Source organism: Lolium rigidum, chromosome 3, assembly GCF_022539505.1.
Source record: "Lolium rigidum isolate FL_2022 chromosome 3, APGP_CSIRO_Lrig_0.1, whole genome shotgun sequence".
Lineage (NCBI taxonomy): Eukaryota > Viridiplantae > Streptophyta > Magnoliopsida > Poales > Poaceae > Lolium > Lolium rigidum.
In genome coordinates, this window is record NC_061510.1 from 6,498,573 (window position 1) to 6,515,781 (window position 17,209).

Below are 17,209 nucleotides of genomic sequence, written 5' to 3' on the forward strand. Positions count from 1 at the left end.
GGGGGCCGCTCCGAGTGAATGGCGCATCCACTTCCGAAGGAAATTCAGGGTTACTGAGATAGTGGTGTGGGATAACATGTGTACATAGATACATGCTCACTTCAGGGATATACTCCTGTAGGTCTATCTATCTTAGTTTGTCGCATGGGGCGGTGGTCACTCACTTCAGGGAGTTGTGGCGGACTAGGGTACCACCCAAGATCCAAGTCTTCCTTTTGCACCTCATCCGAGCAAGACTTCCGTCCAGCGATCAGGTGGAAAATTGGCATGGCCCATCCAATGGGTTGTGTACTCTCTGCTGGGAGTCGGAGGACTGTAACCATATTTTCTTCTTATGCATTATGGTAAGATTTATGTGGGCGGAAGTTAGGGAACTCCTTCACTAAAATTGGAACCCAGCTGGAGCTGGGGAATTCATTGCTTTGGCCCAAGAAATGACGGGCCCTCTTCATAGGTTAGCATGGTTTACCTTTGCGGCTCATTGCTGGGCCCTCTGGAACATTCATAATAAGCTCATTATTGAAGGGAAAATGATTGGTAACCTTGCTGTATTTTGCGCATCTCATCACATATGCAGTGTTGAAGGATGTTGGTCAGACTGAGAAATCAGACCTTACTGCATAAGGTGGTGCGGAAGGTTCGGAGGCTGCACACGAGGACTAGAGCCTAAGTTTCCTTTTCATCTATATTCTTCCCGCTTCAGGGTTATTTGTACTTTGCTATGATCCCTGTGCTAGCTAGACGTTATCCTCTTTGAACCGATCCGGGGGTGATCTGACTTTGAGTTGATGTGTGTGTGTTAGTGTTGAGTTGTATCAGACTTTGTGGTTTGCTGATGTTTCCTGGTTTTATTAATTTAATTTTTATATTTAAAAAAAATAAGTTTGAAAACAGAAGTACCAGCATAAATCGGTGTTAAACAAAAACCACATACTAATAAAATTGTTCTTGGTCAATACTTGGAAATAGTGGAAGTACTTGCAAGAACAACGTGTGGGGTGGGGTGGGGGGGGGGGGGGGGGGTACTATGGTACTATTACAACAACGATATTACTGCTGCTTGAAAGTTGTTCCTCTTTGCCACTTTGCGTTGCAGTACATCCAAGGATTTTCCACCGGAAAGGGAGAGATGCCTGCCTAAGCCTAACGATACTTGTTCCAGGATTGGTGGGAAAGTGACCGACCGGCTTAAGTCAAGAAAGTTGGTTGCGTTTTGCTTGTCCTATCCTGACCATGAATTGACAAACTGAAACCCGGCCGTGAATTAGTGTGCGTCATGTCTCCGGTTGCACAGTGCCGAATTTGGTGACGCAAAGCTCCACGAAAATTCGGTTCGCCTGGACTATGTTGAGAAAAGGTGGTAGAGTACCGAAATGCAGTTACGTACACATATAAGCATAACCTTTCTATATGTTGCACAGTGCCAAATTTGGTAAAATAAACGAAAGGTATGTTATCAGTCTTACAATGCAGCAACAATAGTGACATCCAGTATGTGAAAAAACACAGTTAAGAGTAAATATATAGAGAACTAACATATGGTTGAATGGTAAGGAGGGCAATGACAACCCAACACACAAAGTTGAAACCACATGTTGACACATCGGTGCCTCATAAAAGCGGAATATATTTTAGTGCGAGGCGGAGTTCTGTGGTGAGTTCATCAATCTAAGACCCGCGGGATCAATATTTTGGACTCAGTCTCTCGGAGGCTCTCATAGAGGTAGGTTATGCGTGCATTCATATGAATTGTATGTATGTATTTGTGAGCATCTACATCTATACTGTGTTTCGCCAAAAATATATAGATTTAGTCGTCTAGATCATCTCCCGCTATCATCAAAAGTGAGATACAACATGTTCTTCTTCTCCATTCCTTGAGGCTTGAGCACCAAGAGCTTCCATATGTAAAACGTTCACTATTGTACAACAACAAACTTGGAACACAGAAGTAGGGATCTGGACAATCTCATAGAGGTGAAGGAATCACAACATCAAGGAAACAAGATGGTAGATATGAACTTGATAACCTTGATGACAAGTTTCTTCCTAGGTTTCTTTCTCTTCCATTCTCACATGTAGGCTATAAAATTTCAATAAATTCTTTCTGGCAGATGGATGTAAGGCTTAACATTCCCCTTCCTTATACGCGGACTATAAAGTGTAGGTACTCATACACATGTTTGGGCATAATTCGAATGAGTGGTGTACTCATACACATGTTTGGGCTGCCCAAAATATTTCAGCCTGCTTACCTCCTCATGACCCACATGAAAAAATGCTACAGCAATTGATTGTCACACGAAACCGCCAGCCACGCCGTTGTGATCTCCGGTATATTTTTCTCGGTTGGGGAAAAAATAACGTACGGAACCGGTATTATAAGTTTTTGGAACTACCAAAAATATCGGTCATAATACCATGTGAGATATCTCAAAGAAATTTATAAATTCATTCAAAATTTATTAAAATATTTAAATTTAAATAAATTATATAATACCGGCATAAAGCTTTCTTGGTGGTAATCGGAATAACCGGTTTTTGTCATACAGGCCAAGAAAATAAATCCTTCGTAATCGTCCCCCCTAACTGCACCCTATGCCTGCAAAGCCTAACCTCTCGCTGATGTGTTGGCTTATTGTTATGCTCTTGATTATTCCATTACTCCCTCCATCTGATTTAATCTATGTTTTAGATAAATTCTTATACTACATTTTTTGTTTGAGAGTAGCTTATCACGTGTACCACACGATCTAATACTACATTTATTAGTACTCCCCTTCTTGTCATAATATAACACACATTGGTTTACGCGAAAGTCAATCTCCACAAACTTTGACCAAGATTATTGAGAAAAAAAATACATTACCCTATGTATATCATATTGAAGTATACTCCATGTTTAAATTTAACCATATTGATTTGATATTCTAGATGTTGATATATTTTTTGTATAAACTTGGTCAAAGTTTGCATAATTTGACTTCGGAAAAAAGCTTATAGGCACTACATATTGGCATAGAGGGAGTATTAAGATTGGTAAATAACCAATCTAAGCTAGAATTTAGATTAATATTGAATAAAAAAATTAGCCTAGAATGTAGATGGAAACAGAAGGAAGGGGTACGTGTCAACGGCGTCATCTCGTAAACCTTGCCCAGACACCCACATGGTTCTGAGCTGAAATGTATATTTGCCAAGAAAAAACGAAAAGCACACGCTGCTTCTGGCTGAAAAAACAACATAAAAGGAGCAAGTTGCTTGCAGTTGCAAAGCATCCAGTGTGGGTAGCTAGCTTGTTTTGGTCGTGGCGTGTTGGACCTAAGCCCTCGCTGGAGAGACGCGTGGTGACAAACATGTCACGCGACGCCACGAGCGGTCGTGCACAAGAACCAACCTGTGATTCAAGCGAGGCGGATAATTTCTCAAACTAACTAAAATTGAGGCGTATAGTGAATAATTACATTACAATTTTATGAAGCAAATACTAAAATATTTATGGAGACCTAAGACTATATGCAAAACAGGTTTCGTATGAAACTATCTTAAGTTAGTTTTTATAATTTAAATGGATTGCCGCAAATTTATTTATTAGAATCAGTTGAATTCTAAATCTGCATGCATGTGTTAAATAAGGCCTTAAAATTACAAGAGAATTCATTGGAAATATATATTTGTATGAAATTATATTGTAAGCAATTGTGCAAGTTTAGTATTCTTTGTTTGAACGAAATTATGCAAGTTTAGTAGAAAATAAATGAAATACTTTTTTACTTTAGGTTCATGATTTTTTATTTCCTCGGTTGAGACGACACTTGTACATACACATCAATGCTACCGTTGCTACTGGCAGTATGTTAGCTAAAGTTGCCATCATAGGAGGTGGCCAACTAGGGTTTGTTGTGCCTTTTCGTTTAGGCCGACAAGTAATAGACTTCCACTAGTGTTAGGGTACGTCTGAAGTGGCAAGTCTGGAGTTTAACCAGCGTCGTTAATAAAATTCGATCAAAAGAGGAGTCTTTTCTAGTAGTGGTTGTGTCCAGGGGCGGAGCCAGGATTTGACCATAGGGGGGGCGAGGAAGACAACTATCACCGAATGGTATAGAAGAATTTTTTTAACAAAAACAAACGACACATAAAATAATACAATATAAGATATCTCAAATATAGCACCGCTGTTAAAATGTGACAATCTGACAAATCATTTATCTTTTTCCTCATCATGAAGATTTTTTTGAAAAAATAAATTGTACATTCAATTCTTCTCATGCTATTTTCTGCTCGACCTAATAAAAAACTAACTAACCAGTGGTATGCATGGATTGAATTGTAATTCTAACACACGGCATTCTAGTCAGGCGAGATTGAACTGTAAATACACAGCATAAAATGCAGTCAGGTGAGATTGAATTGTAATTCTAAAACAGGGCATACCTTTCAGGTGAGGTATAGTGCAGACCAGTTGTGTAGGCGCCAGAGCACGGCATACCTTAATATATGTGCTGCGCGAGCGACAGAGCAAGTTAGCACCTTGCTGCCAGATCGACCGCATCCCTGTCTGATCAAAGGTTGTATGTAGGCGGCGAGGCGCGGGGCGGCGGCGGTGTGGCGCCCTAGCAGGAGTACCAGCGAGAGGCCGAAGGGGATGTATCACGTACGGTCTTAGATGATCGATCATCATCTGCTAAATCCAATGGACTGGATCCTAAGAGCAATTCCAATAGTATAGCCAACTCTTGGCTATAACAAGATATCATTTCATTTGTAGTTATCATATAGCTAACATGTACAATAGTGGGCTATAAGAATGTAGTACTTTACTAATATATGGCCCACCTTTCACTCTCACAAGGTGCCTAGGAGCACGTGCAAGAGCTGGCTATTGCATAGTAGCCCACCTCGCTTCTCTCTCCTCTTCTCTCTCCTCCAACTCATCTAAAATATATTATTTAATGTCTTATAGCCAGCTGACTGGACTCTATTGTACTTGCTCTAATGGACAGGTACTGAGCTACTTCATCCGGTAAAACAAGGCATTTACGGGGAGATGGGCTAATGGGCTTTACTTCGCTGCAGAACGATCAACTAAGTATGGGACTGTGGGCTAATCAATTACGTATCTTCTCCAGCCATTAGCGTATAAATACCTGTATACTATTACGAGAAGCTACGGTGAAACGTTGAGGGGGGCGATCCATTGGGGGGGGGTCTAGCCCCTGCTCGCCCCTGCCTCCGCCCCTGGTTGTGTCGATTAGATGAACCAAAAAATGGGAGGCCTTGTGGTCTCGAGTCTTGACTCCATGTCGTGTCGGGTCCTCGCCGTCACGCCCCCCTCTAGATCGATACACTGCACTCGTTGATTATCAAGTGTTTTAACGGTTTTTGTTTCTGTGTCGTTATGGCCCGGCCCTATTGTTCCTCTTCCACGGTATCAATGTATTGGTGTGCATCGACATATGGCGTTACTGTTTTAGTCGTCTCGTTGTTCGACGTCAGTGGCGTCGAGGGTGAAGTAACGAATGGCGTGATCCAAGCACGGATCTCATAGCAAATCACATGGCTAAAAACACTGGTCAAGATCCCACACGTGTATAGCCAATCCCTGTAATCACTGCCCAAAGCTTGGTAAGACGCTTGTTTCGTGTGACCACCATGTGCTAAAACTTTGTGACAAACCAAAACGGACCCAGCGCATGTAGCGCAGTGGTTGTGCGCGGCAGTGGCCGGCCAGCCCGTCCCAGGTTCGAGTCCCATTGTGGCCGAATTTCTTGGGATGTCTCACCGGGGCTCTGGGTCCCAAATAAAATCCCCTCCACACATATGTGCCACAACTACTAGCTCCTAGGGACACTCAAATTATGTGTGCTGTGTGTATAGTTCTAGGGTCTAACTTGTGCACTAGTGGTGTGCGTGTGCGTGTGTGTGGTGTGAGTGTGGTGTTGAGTTAGTGCATAAGTTCAGATACTACAGCTGTAACACAGATCGAGGGGTCTCAAAAAAAAAAAAAAAAAAAAAAACCAAAACGGACCCGAAAGGCCGGGACAGGTAAATAAAATAAAAAAAGGTGGCCGAACTGGCGGTCGAGTGCTTGACCAAATAAAACGGAATGATGAGCCGGGTCTGAGGATGGCCAGAAAACAAAATAAAAACTGCCCAGTTGCTTCCAGCGGCGTGTTGGACCTAGCTCGCTCTTTCCCGGGAAAACGAACATCATCACGCGGCAGCACGAGCCGGGTCGCGGCGCGCGCACGAACCCAACCAACACGAATCGAGGCCGCGCCGCGCCGCTGGCTTTTATTTGCGCCATCGCCCGCCCTCCTCCTCTGTCTCTCGTCTCGCCTCGCCTCGCCACCGACGACGCGCGCCCCTAATAATAGGCGCCGGATCGGCGGGCGAGGGCGACGGAGCGAGCCAGCCAGCCATGGGCGTCCAGCCGACGCCCGCGATACAGGAGCAGGGCGCCTGCCCCTTCCACGCTGCCGGCCAAGACGCCGCCTTTTTCCTCGGCGTCGGCGCCGCGGCCATGATGGAGGCGGAGGTGGAGCAGTCGGCGTCGCCGCCGCCCATGTCCTCCTGCGGCCGCTACATCCTCCACCGCGTCTGCAGGTTCGACACGCTCGCCGGCGTCGCCATCAAGTACGGCGTCGAGGTATGCAACGAACCACCCACCCAGCCGCCCGCCTCCGTCTCCCCACCCCATCCATTTTCTTGGTTCCTAATCGGATGGACGCATTCGTCCGCTGGTTGATCCCAGGTGGCTGACGTGAAGCGGGTGAACGGCCTCACCGCCGACCTGCAGATGTTCGCGCACAAGACGCTGCGGATCCCGCTGCCCGGCCGCCACCCGCCCGCCGCACCCCATTCCCCTCCGTCCTCCTCCCCAATCGCCGCCAGGTACCCACCCTGGCCCATCACCCCCTTCGCATCTCTTTCCTTTTTTTTTTCTTTCCTTGATTAGATTGCAAGTTTGTTAAGAAGGATTACGTCTCTCTGGTTTCCTTGTGACGCGTGCTCTCAACCTCACCTAATTCCATCCACTTCCCGTTCGTCCCGTGTGAACGCGCGGTCCGGTCAATCAATCTGAAGTCTGAACAATTCGTTGCTCGATTGAAAATTCAGCTTGGAATTGCCACCGACTTCTCCTAACTAAATGTCTAGTGGTCATTTGGCGTTGTCCCACCATGGGAAGCAGGTCAAAATCCGGCGAGGTAGGCAGCCCGAAATCCAGCGAGTGTGGTGGGAAGGTTCGGCTGAAATCCACACACCCTCCACTCGCCATTGACCACTGACGGCGAGAGACTCCATTGACACCTAGTGGCAAGTGGAGAGAGAGCAGAGCTTTTTCTGAACCTTCGAAAGGTGTCTTCTTCGCCCCACAAGTGCTGGACTGCACACATAGTGGTGGTGGGAACATCCAGCGAGAAACAACGCGCGCGGAAAGAAAGTTGAGATCTTTCCTGTGGACGCAGATAGGTGTCGGCCTCCACAGTCGACTTGCTTGCTGGCCTCCACATGGTTCAACTCACCGCCCGATGCCCCCACACGGGCTTGCTATGTTCTTCACGGACACATGTCCTGATCCTGCGCTTGGCATAGGTACAAAGAATCATAAGTGAACAAAATCATGGCACCGACAAGCAAATACTGATACACTCACATGCATGTACAGTTGATACTGTAGTGTATGCATTCTTGGTACTTGCTTACTTCCCCGGCTGGCATTTCTAGTTTAATTATGGCGCCGTGTGACGCCATTCCACACGGCGCTGACTACTGTGCCGAGTCTGAATATTGGTGGAATTCTTTGCTGGTGCACTTGGTTCTGAATACCAGTGGACTTTCTTTGCTGGTACACTTGATTCTGAATATCAGTGGACTTTCTTCTGGTACACTTGAATCTGACGATCAAATTCCACCGAGGTAGGCAGGTTAGGCACGCACACAAAAACACTACATCGCTATTTACTGTTGACATTGACACCCAGATTGACACTTTGTGACAAGTGACATCTTGGTGGAGCTTTTATCCCCCACCCGGTTTACAAGTGCATACATGATGGTGGAAACATTCAGAGAAAGGCAACGTAGAAAGAAAATGAGAGATCTTGCCTGTCGACACAGTCAACATGCTTGCTGTTCTCCACATGCTTGCACTCACCGCCCAATGCCCACACACACACATGTTATATTCTTCACGGACACATGTCCTGCGCTTGGCATAGCTACAAAAATCACAAGTGAACAAATCATGGCACCGACAAGCACATACAGATATACACATGCATCATCCTCGATACTATACAGTATACGCATTCTTAGTACATACTCCAGTTGGCATTTATAGTTTAATGATGACGCCATGTGATGCCCTTAACGCTGACTACTATAGTGGGTTTAAATATCAGTGGACTTCCTTGCTGGTGGAGACAAGTGCATTTCATTGCTGGTACATTCTTCATGCTTTTCCATGTTTTATTTCAGGGAATGGACAACGCGTCGCCCTCCGAAAAATGCTGCATTGGATCCATTTCCGAAACCGCCGAGGAGCACGGTTTCGCCGTCCATGAGCCTATTGCAGGGATACTATGGCCTTGCTCCGGCTCCTGAGCGGGATGCAGCAGATGAAGTCACCGAACTGGTGACAGCTAATAAAGGTAAAAATCATCACTAGCTGCTTGGATGATGAAACCTGGCTAGCTCTGAGTTCTGCTAATTTCTAAATCTGAATCATCCTTCAGGTCATCACAGGAAAGCTAGAAGCATATCGACTAGCTTCCCTGTTGTAAATGGGGATGAAAGTTGGGAGACTGATGATGCTGAAAAACAAATAAGGCGGCGCCAGAAAGCCGATATTGAGCTCACAGCATGGGAGGACAACAGCGGTGGCCTGTCGGCGAGGGCCGCCGGGCAAGGCTTGGCGCTGAGGCCAAAGTCTGGCACTCGGCCAGATATGAACAGTAGCCAGCAAGATCTCTTAGCTGCCGGGCTGGTGCCTTCGTACGGTGATGGCCTGCAGGCTGTCAGGAAGTCATCGAGCACCCCGGAGTTCCAAGATTCAGACAATAGCATTGCTTCGGTGTGGCTGAGGAGCAAGTGGAACCTGAAGCCAGACGCCTTCACTCTGCCTCTCCAAATCATGCTCTTGGACAGCCTCCCAAAGCCTCTCTTCGACAACCTCCCGAAGCCCATCGCTGCTTGGAGAAACAAGGCTGCCAGGGATTAACAAGGGCCTCAGCTCATCTGTATGCCATGTAATTTATCCGTGGCCGCTGGTGATCTTGGTCCAGGTGCAGAAAGTGCCTATGGTCGCGGTTTGGACAGTGACCACTACAGACGAGATGCACTTCTTTCATAAACTGCAATGCAAAGATGATGCCGAAAAGACAGTGTTGGATACGTTAGCTCTACATACATAGTGTACCGAACCTGTTGCGCCAGAGCGGCAGTTCCTTTTTTATGGATTCTGTAGTTTGGTACGAGGCCTGGTTTTCAGGGTATTGTTTTTCTTTGTACGAGATGCAGAACTGCAGATAGACAGCATATATAGTACCAAAGGTGAAACGAGAAGCAGAGTGTGTACACTAATGAAGGAAATGGCTTTGTTAGTGCCTGTGTATTACGTCTAGATGTGAATTTGTGATCTCAACTCTGTTCTTCATAAGCTATAAACTATTGCGGAATTCAGGTGTTTATCCACACAGAAATGCAGGAGTGGTAAAACTCTCCTTGTTGTTGGCAAATGGAGCTACAAAATGGAGAATTCTGTCATTCGAACAACCAGAAACAAGAGCACATATGAGCTACCGAATGAAGCAGTGTCAAAGCCAACGTAGGTTGTAACATCGATGAACTGCAAACCATAAGCATGAGCATGTACAATCAACCAAATGAAAAAATTGCTGGATAATGCTGATGAACACACCAGATTGTTGGTAGTATAGTAGGTTTCAGAGATCAGTACTTGATATACTTGAGAGCATCTCCCTCTTATCCCACCATGTATTCAACATTAGTTTTATTTATGCGTTTTCACCATCGCCACACTAAACAACAAACCAGATTACGTTTACCCACATTAGGCAATAACACTTGTTTCTACAAGTAAACAACAATCCACGACAGTACCAAGGGAATTCCCTGACTCTTGAGCTTGAATAGATATCAACATACCAGCTACTACAAAGGATTGACTGCACACAAATGCATTCAACAAGTGCCTTTTAGTTGGCACACAGAGAGCTATTACATAAGTTCAGCTGATCGAATATAAGAATCTTCACCATAGAGAATTCCTCAATACTATGCAGAGTATCGAACCAAGGGATCTCCATCTAACGAATTTGAATAATTTACTATTTATTGTGACTTTTTACATTTTTATAACTCTATTTGTAGTGATATTTTCATATCACACTTATATATTCAAACAAATTTAATACATCATAGACCATATTACCGTGGGGAATTAGAAGGGATCCCACCAAAAAAAACGAGATCTTTCCTGTGGACGCAGATAGGTGTCGGCCTCCACAGTCGACTTGCTTGCTGGCCTCCACATGGTTCAACTCACCGTCCGATGCCCACACGCGCTTGTTAAGTTCTTCAGGGACACATGTCCTGATCCTGCACTTGGCATAGATACAAAGAATCACAAGTGAACAAAATCATGGCACCGACAAGAAAATACAGATACGCTCACATGCATCTACAGTAGATACTGTACTGTATGAATTCTTAGTACTGCTTACTTCCCCAGTTGGCATTTCTGGTTTAATTATGACACCCTGTGATGCCATTCCACACGGCGCTGACTACTGTACCGAGTCTGAATATCGGTGGAATTCTGAATAGCAGTGGACTTTCTTTGCTGGTACACTTGATTCTGAATACCAGTGGACTTTTTTTGCTGGTACACTTGATTCTGAATATCAGTGGACTTTTTTGCTGGTACACTTGAATCTGACGATCAAATTCCACCGAGGTAGGCAGGTTCGGCTGGAATCCACGCACACGAAAACACTCCATCACTACGTACTAGTGGTGACAGTGATACGATCCATTGACACTCGGTGCCAAGTCCCAACTTGGTGCTGCTTTTTTACTGAACCTTCCAAGGGGGTCTTCGCCCACCAGGTTTACGAGTGCATACATGATGGTGGGAACATTCAGAGAAAGGCAACGCGGTAAGAAAATGAGATCTTGCCTGTGCACACAAACTACATGCTTGCTGTCCTCCACGTGCTTGCACTCACCGCCCAGTGCCCACAAAGAGTCACACACAGACACACACGCACTTATATTCTTCACGGACACATGTCCTGCGCTACCTTGGCATAGCTACAAGAATCACAGGTGAACAAATCATGGCACCGACAAGCAGATGCAGATACTATACATTATACTTAGTTCAGTTGGTATTTCTAGTTTAATGATGATGCCATGTGCTGCCCTTAACGCTGACTACTGTAGTGAGTTTAAATATCAGTGGACTTCCTCGCTGGTGCACTTGGATCCGGAGACAAGTGCGTTTCCTTGCTGGTGCACTTCTTCACGCGCGCTTTGCCATGTTTTATTTCAGGGAATGGACAACGCGCCGCCTTCCGAAAAATGCTGCATTGGATCCATTTCCGAAACCGCCGAGGAGCACGGTGTCGCCTTCCATGAGCCTTTTGCAGGGGTACTATGGCCTTGCTCCGGCTCCTGAGCGGGATGCAGCCACAGGTAGAAAAAAGGGTTTTAGTCCTGATTCGTAACTGTCATTAGTCGCGGTTGCGCAACCGGAACTAATGAAGCGCGATTAAAGGCCCCCCTTTAGTCGCGATTGCTTACGAACCGCGACTAAAGGCACGTCCATGTGGCCGCCAGCAGTCCGTCGGGGCGGAGGACCTTTAGTCGCGGTTCTCCTGGCCAACCGTGACTAAAGACCTCCGCAGGTTTAGGGTTTTAGGCCCCCCCCCCCCCCTCCTAAATCTTGTTTTTCTTTTTAGTTTGTAATTGTTTTATTTATTTTATATTTTATTTTGTGTTTTATTTTAATTCTGAACAAGTTTCAGTACACATATTCTATGGTACTATATACATGCATATGAATGTACAATTTTAAACAAATTTGAAATTAGAACCAAGAAAATTCAAGAGGAATATACAATATATATTCAATATCGGATGACCATATACAATTTTGAACAAGTTTCCATACATAATTTACTTCATCCACAGTTCTACGTCCTCGTAATAGTGTTCTCCTTTAGGATAGAGGACTTCCCTCATGAACCATCCTGCTAGTTCCTCTTGAAGTGATCAGAAGCGAGCTTCTGGACTAAGCGTCTTCCGGAGGTTATTCCTCTTGACGTTGTTATCAGACGGCTGCCGCTCAGTGGTGTATCTCCGGATCATCTCACAAACATAGTATCCACATAGATTGGTCCTCGGTGGCTGAATATCCCCATTAAACTAGTACCAAACAAGATCTAACAGGCAAGATAGTTTAGAGTGGAGCCCGTCAGCTGAGATCATAAATTCATGACTGTAATATTTAAACAGGTGGCAATGCAATATATATTGGCTTTTCTCCGGAAAAAAGTACCACGTTCAATGTTTTTTGTGGAGATCGGTAGAGCGGTGGGAGGGCAGTGGCCTGCGGGCTGTGCTACTGCCGTGCCCATGTGGTGGGTTCATATGTCCATCTCTGAAACCGAAACCGACCTAAAAATTGACGCCGCCGACCGACCCTCTAGTCAACCAGCAGCCAATCCCTAAATTGCTTGCAGTAGGGCCCGCGATAGAGACTTGCGGACCGCCTACAAGCGCTGGCAACCCTCGGAGCTTAGAGCTCTTTAGGATGTCATGTGGTCACATTTAGCACGGTCATCCACCCTATGCTTATGTCTAGTGGGTTAGGCCCAAAATAACAATAAATATCCTTTAAAATCACAATGAAATCACCCAAATTTGTTACACAAAAGCCTCGATACATGTGCTATACCCTGCTATGGAACCTAGCTACTTCTACATCTGCTGCTGGTCACAACTAATTTATGTCACTGTCGTCATCCTCCTCCTCATCGTGATCCTAATCGTCATCATAAAAGTCATCTTCATCATCGTTATTCTTTTTGTTTTCTGGCAAAGGAAGCATGTCATACATGGATGGAGTGTAGATGAATGACCCATATGACTCTTCCACTTGAGAATTATGACATCCGGCCGGAAAAATTGACCCCAAGTACTGCAACTTGCAACTACTCAAGTAGTAAGCGAATCCGTCGAAACGTTTTCCAAAGAAAATAATCTCCTTGTGAGGATGGAATCCCAACAAGTTTGACCTCTCATTTGCACATTGAGCCAAACAATCTGTTATTAATCCCACTTCTTCCCCATCGTCTCCATCTGTTGCCGCATTGACAACACTATTATTATTATCAGAGTCCCATTCATGGTCTCTTGTATACTTTGTGTGCCCTCTCCTGCCACCACGGTCTATGCTCCATGAAGCTTGTATACGACGTCGTGCGTAGTGTCGCAAAAAAGCAGATTCGAGGATAGCCTGATGTTTTAGCTCCCACTCAGGCACTCCATAATCTGACGCTTCATGAAGTACCCAGACTCGGAGTTGATTTTCGTAGAGAGCAGCATAGTAGATTCCTTGCTTCGATTTTCCAAGGTACACATCAGGTATAATTTCTTTCTTGCGGCCATCAGAATCTGCTAATGTTTGATGACTAAAAGTATTATCTAATTTTGGGGTTTCGATAACCAGATACTTTTCCTTTTGCAACGAAAACCTGCATATATAATGCCATATATTGTAAATTAACAGGTAGCTTGATTATGGTTCAACCCACACGCCACGGATATTTTATGACATAATTTTTTTTTTGAATTTCCATAGCTTGTATGAGTACGCACCTTATGATGAAACCACCGAGGCAATGGAGGTAGAATGCTTCCCGCCAATACACGGCATGGTACCGTTTAACACTATGCTTTGGCCAATAGCTTCTTCTTCCACATGGATCTGACCAAACGTCAGACACGGTAACCGGTGTATGCTCTTCCCGCACAAAGCTCCTCTCCTCCCACTGGCCTGTTCTGGACGAGAACACCTGGACAGAGTATTCGACCGGTGGCCACGCCATGGAGCCGAGGCCACGGTTGGGTAGCCGGCGGTGTTTCCAGTCTGCTCCGAAAGAAGGGCGCTTGGGGAAGAGCCTTTCTAACTCGCCTTTCATGGCATTATGTTCAAGAGGTGGCTCGGGGAAGAAGAGCAGGTCGTAGTGCAGCGACACGGTGGGATCGAACATGAGGTACTCGGAGCCACGCCGGTCACCGAAGGGCCTCGTGGGAAGCTCCGCCCAGCGCCGCGTCGCGGGGTTGCACACGTACAAGGTAGCCGAGTCGTTTGTGTAGAGAAGCAGGCCGTTGCGGTGGTCCAGGACGCGTCCGCCGCCCCGCCATGGATGCAGCCACATGAAATTGAGCGAGGCGTCGACGCAGAGGTTAGTCGGCTGCTCCGGGCAGAAGAAGTAGGGCTGGTACTGGCCGGCGAAGTTGATGTAGATGCCGTGCAGGCCATGGGGCACGAGGTGCGCGACGTCGAGCAGCATCCCGCGGCCGTCGATCGCGGCGCACCAGTCATGGCAGACGCTCCGGCACGCGGCGAGGCTCCGCGGTGGGAGGCCGTCGAGGATGCCGGCGAGCACCTCCTCGGGGAGACTATCCATGGCGATTGCTTTACCGAGCGCGCGCGTACGATGGCTTATGTGTAGGGTTTGACTTGGAAACAGACTCGGAAACCTTTTCCGTTTGTCAATGCCAGCCGTCGCCGAGAGACTAAACCAATCATAATTTGGTCAGGTGAAACAAAATGTAAAATATGTGTACCAAAGCTTGACGAGTGTCTCTTTTCCATCGTTGATTCTTTGATTGGAACCAAGAAACAAAGAGTTGACAGATGACAACAATTCAGTTCAATTTCTTAGCAAACTACAACAGCAGCAAATCGATCAAATCCCATCAAGTTTTCCCGCGCGCTTTTCAAATCATGTACTCCCTCCGTCCATTAATAGATGTCCAATGATTCGTTTAAATTCGGATATATAAAATGTGTCTAGATAGATTTAAATTTAGACAAACTTTTGACATCAAAAGATGAACAGAGATAGTATATCAAAACGCTAACTAGGAGAAAAGCTTGCAGTTGCGTGGGTGCTTAACTTCTCCAGATGCAGGAAGCAACCCTGTAGTAGCCAAAACCCAAGCTCATCCGTCAGTTAGGTCATCTCCAACGGGGTGATCCATCTCACGCTTACACGTTTGGATGGTTTGAACCGGATAAAATTGTGGCCTAGCGCGCGGACACATCACAAAACGGATGGCCGCGGGGTCTGAAATGACCCAAAGCCGGCCTAAATCTGGGTCAGCATCGAGTGGCCGTGGACGCGAAGCGCTGGCCTTTCGCGTCCACCCCTTGTCCTCCCCTCGCCCGCGTGTCATAGGCTCATATTTCATTTTCATTAAAATTAAATAAATTACATTATTTTCTTAGTACTACTACCTAGGCTAGCTATCCAGGTGTCGAGGGTACTCCTCGGCAATGCCCACCTTGAGGGGTTTAGGGTTGACGGAATCCTGCAGGCTAACACGAGACATCGGATACCAAACAAACGGGGAGAGAGATTTACCCAGGTTCGGGGCCTCGACGAGGTAAAACTCTTACTTTCTGCTTGTCTCATCTTGATTATTGAAAATATCGTGTTACAATGGGGTAGCCGAAGGCTTTGACTAAGAACTCGACGAGAATCTAGATTTGTGTATGACCTAACTCTCGACTTATGGTGGTTATGGCTAGATTGATTGTCTGTCCCTCGGCGGCCCCTCTCGTGGCCCTTATATTGTGAGGCAGGTCTCGAGAGGTCTGTCCGGGTACGACTAGGTTACAAAGAGTTCTACATCTAAACTTTCCTTGTTTCTTCGTCTTCTTGCCTTGTTCTTCAAGAATCCTTCACGGGAACCGACATGGCGGCCCACCTTGGTTGGTGGATGATCTTCATGGGCCTCTGGTTGGACCATAGGAGGTAGCGCAATATTAGATACCCGAAGGGTAATGCCCACATCAGTAGCCCCGAGTGACTGACCAAAGCATAGCTTCGAGAAGGGACTAAAGTTGTCTTCTATCGAACGTCCATTGAACTTGAAAGCTTCATTTTTATTGGGTGCATGACAAGCGCTCCCGATGGGAGTAGCCCCGAGTCTAGGCACGGGTGCTTGCAACCGCGCGTAGACTCAAGTTGTACTACTCAAATGTTTTACGTCTGTCGATATTTTCTGCGAACTGTCATGGTCATCCGATAACTTCTGTATATCGGGTCTTCAATATCCTCGAGTCAAACATGCTTGTAGATAGTACGCAAAGGATGTGAAGTAACGTGCCTAGCTTCAATCGATGCTGGTTAACTGCCGAATGGAAAAACAACGCTACTATACTCAGAATCAAGTCCCCGTGCATGATCCTGGTTCTCGTAATTCCTTCGAGTCCATAATTTCTATCGGGTGCGCGACAAGCGCTCCCGATGGGAGTATCCCCCGAGTCTAAGCACGGGTGCTTGCAACCGCGCGCAGACTCAAGTTACACTACTCGAATGTTGTAGACTTCTTCGGATGCTTCCTTCAAATGTTTTGTTCGGATACTGATATACCTTATGACATCACCAGTGATGTCACTGCTACGACGATTTGACTGATAAGACATGACCTTGACAGGCCCACCCTAATTCTGCACGGTCAGTTAGGAAATGACCAGTCCTTGCGATTTGACCAAGACGCCTCCCGTAGTGGAGCAAATGTTCCTTGGTAGGATAAATATAATGACACGTGGTGACCTAATTACAGATCCCATTTGTTTAACTTTTACTTTATAATTGTGGGGGACGAGATCCATCCTTTTCATCCTCCCTTTCTCACAGCCCTTCATCCTCGTTCGCCGTTCTTCCTCAAAGCCGCTGCTCCGCCGCCACTATTCTTATATTCTTCTCTCATTAATCTTCTCCGACGATGGTGAAGAAGAGGAACCTCACGCTTGCCGCCGACCCGCGACCAGCGGTGCTACTGCCAAAGCCGCATCGGGCGCGTGGAGAAAGGGCGCATCTGAAGTTTCTTCTTCAGCTCCTGCGCCGCCCGCGCCGTCCGTTCCGGAGGCTTCCACCGCGGG

The 17,209-nt window shown here is 46.2% G+C and overlaps 1 protein-coding gene across 1 annotated transcript; it reads left to right on the plus strand.

The window, feature by feature from the left end:
* Positions 1-6,421: 6,421 nt before the first annotated feature.
* LOC124694245 lies at positions 6,422-9,680 on the plus strand. The gene is made up of 4 exons (XM_047227255.1): positions 6,422-6,649; positions 6,755-6,894; positions 8,482-8,654; positions 8,739-9,680. The coding sequence occupies exons 1-4, from the start codon at positions 6,422-6,424 to the stop codon at positions 9,221-9,223; spliced, it is 1,026 nt and encodes a 341-aa protein (XP_047083211.1). The 3' UTR covers positions 9,224-9,680.
* The last annotated feature ends 7,529 nt before the right edge of the window (positions 9,681-17,209 follow it).